The sequence below is a fragment of the Macrobrachium nipponense genome, chromosome 18 (genome assembly GCF_015104395.2).
Source record: "Macrobrachium nipponense isolate FS-2020 chromosome 18, ASM1510439v2, whole genome shotgun sequence".
NCBI lineage: Eukaryota > Metazoa > Arthropoda > Malacostraca > Decapoda > Palaemonidae > Macrobrachium > Macrobrachium nipponense.
In genome coordinates, this window is record NC_087211.1 from 38106595 (window position 1) to 38109879 (window position 3285).

General features: G+C 32.3%; 1 protein-coding gene across 1 annotated transcript in view; it reads left to right on the top strand.

Annotated features, from left to right (window-relative positions):
• Positions 1–2730, top strand: part of LOC135197330 (uncharacterized) — a 42782-nt gene extending 40052 nt beyond the window's left edge. The window contains exons 13-16 of the mRNA XM_064224472.1: positions 973–1045; positions 1788–1892; positions 2290–2368; positions 2725–2730. Of these exons, the coding sequence (XP_064080542.1) occupies positions 973–1045; positions 1788–1892; positions 2290–2368; positions 2725–2730 (263 nt within the window). The remainder of the gene's footprint in view (positions 1–972; positions 1046–1787; positions 1893–2289; positions 2369–2724) is intronic.
• The last annotated feature ends 555 nt before the right edge of the window (positions 2731–3285 follow it).

Below are 3285 nucleotides of genomic sequence, written 5' to 3' on the forward strand. Positions count from 1 at the left end.
CATTCGATCCATGTCAACGTCAAAGTAATCAAAGTGTGAAATACGTTATGTAAGCCAGTATCCAGTGACTTGCGCTTTCACGCTCGAAGTTCTAGGTCCTCACATCATAGAAAACGCTCTAGCGGATGCAACTAGATTTGCTCAACCTACCTTAGCCGTCGCAACATTGACTGCCATTGACGTCAGCTAACTTTGATCGCTTTGGAATACAAATATGAAGGAAGTCGAGTAAATATTGTCGTCTTGATACATAGTACTACAATCAGAAATTCACATTCTATCTACCAGATCTCTATGAACGAATCCATCTGAGAAATTCCAATTACTTCGGACATATATCGTGTTTTTAAGTATCTGAACGGTTTTGTTTTGCAGTTTTAACTTATATGATATAATTTGCAGTGTATTTTCATATTCTAGAGTAAATTTAGCGATATTATGTCTTTTCAGTAGAAACAAATGGGAAATTCAATGAATGAAAGGTAATGAAAACTGTATCTTCACTTTTCTTGTCGAGTGTACATATGCAATCACTTATATTCTAGAGACATAACGATGAACACTTATATTCTAGAGACATAACGATGAACATAATATATATACATTATATATATATATATATTATTATATATATATATATATATATATATAATATATATACATATAATATATATATATATATATATATATATTATGCATATATATGTATGAATAAATAAATATTATACACATGTTTATATACATATATGCATATATGCATATACATGCACATACATACATACATACACATACACCCAAACCACTCACTATACATTGCCTGTGTGATGCCAAACACATACACACACATATAAAACTTGCAGCACATACATACGCCTAAACATACGTGCATGTAAATAAACATATGCCTTGTCCGTAAATTGGACAGAAGCATAAATTGTATTGTCATATTAATTTGGCGTCAACATTTCTCAGAAGTCTGCAAGGCCGTCGTCGATGTTCGCTACAAGACGAAGAAACTAAATTGTGATTGTCCACCTGCGTGCAGGTAAGCCTCAAGTGACTGCTGCAAACAGTGGAAAACTGTTCACTGTAATCAATTATTTCTGTTGCAAGTAATGTATTATAACGAGATATCCGAAATAAATGCCAACACAGGCTCTTGCTCGTAGAGCAGCCTGTAGGACATTTTAAATGCGCAAATGAAATATAGGATATGAACGTGAAATTCTTTATGATGATATATGAATGGAGATGCCAGTGATCCAAAGCAAAACTGTAATGGAGGTTTTACAGAAACATTTCGAGATGAATATATAATTGCCAAGGTACCACATTCTCTGGAAAGGTCGGGTTCAAAGTAAATAATGTTATGTGAGCAGCACAGTAAATTTTAATATTTATTTGGTGATCTTCCCAAATGAAAGTGAAGTACCTGCCGTGTATTACATTTCTTTTCTCCTTACATGAAAGCTTTCCAATTCCAATCAAACATTGTTAAGGCCTCCAAAGAAACGGAAATTTAGCTTTTAATGTCCAGTTATATCCTCTAAACAGGAAAATTCAGTCTCAAGACGTTATATATCTTTTTTTCTCTGCTATCTGAACTTACGATGTTCAAAATCAAAATGAAAAATACTGTTATTATATAGAGACCAATCTCTTTACTGTGAGCACACCCACATAGAGAATATGATAGTGAAGGCTACTTTCTTTTATTTTCATGTGAAGGATCCTTTTTGTTTCAAGTTCAGAGTTAGACTGACAAGATGCGTTGAACTTTGTTTCAGGGAAGAGTTGTACAAGCCCCAGGTGACGTCAGCCATGCTCAGTTACAAATACCGCACGGTCCTACATAACTACAGGAAGAAAATTGACACTCTCTGTAAGCCCATGTAAGATATTTTTCAGTTAACTTCATGTTTGTAATTAAATTTGATCAGGTGAAGGAGTCAACTGAAAATTTTACTGAGTTACTTGTGTGATAATTCATGTTATTTTCCGTCTTGAGTCAGTGTATTTAGAATCGTTTTCAAATTAAGTTTTTTTCATGTTGAAAGCCATATTCTAGGAGGCATGAAAAGTATTACGGAGATGAAATAGAAGAGAGAGGAAGAATATTAAGTGTTAATACTCCTCCCTCACATCTCTTAATATTTAACCTTAAAATATAATTGCTACAAAAATATCACTTATAACAATATTTCTCAAAATAAGAAGAATTGCTACTCACATAAGAAACAGAACTCAAACGCTTTACCGTATTTTTACCCTCGTGTTGAATATTTGCAGGACAGGGACGATGGTGAGTCTGCAAGTGTATTTAGATTCGCTCAGCTATGAAGTGTTTTATGAGTCTCCTTCTTTCACGGTAAGTCTCATCCCTCTCCTTATTATCTTTAGCCTACTAAGTATTAAATGTCTGACTATATACAAATCCATATATACACACACACACACACACACACACATATATATATATATATATATATATATATATATATATATATATATATTTATACACACACACCACATATATATATATATAATATATATATATCTATATATATATATAATATATATATATATATATATATATATATATATATATATATATATATATATATATATATATATATATATATATATATACTTTGTACTTGAGGTAACTATTATTATATGCATAATGCATTATTTACTTTACTAATAGTGAATGGATATTCCTAGAGGTAACTAAATTGTATTTTACAAGAGGAGCTGTTACCTCTAGGAATATCCATTCACTATCAGTGAAGTAAATAATGCATTATGCATATAAGAATAGTTACCCAAGTACAAAGCACTTACTGAACACTTAATTATTGCCTTGTGTACCCCTGTGGTAATATAACTGGTATTGTTGAAACGAACTGAATTAATTGCATGCAACCTCAGTGGGAAAGCCTCGTAGGAACAGTCGGAGGGACCCTAGGCCTGGTTATTGGACTGTCCATCGTTACAGTTCTAGAATTCATGGAGTTTCTTCTGGATGTCGTTCTCATGATGTGGGGGAAGCAACAACACAATCAGAAAAAGAGTGGACTCGCTGGTCACGAAACAAAAGGAGGTATGGTGTTTATACATCAAGCAAGCACGCACACACACACACACACACACACACACACACACACACACACACACACACACACACATATATATATATATATATATATATATATATATATATATATATATATATATATATATATATAATAAAAGGAACCCATAAAATTTCCAAAATATAGAAAG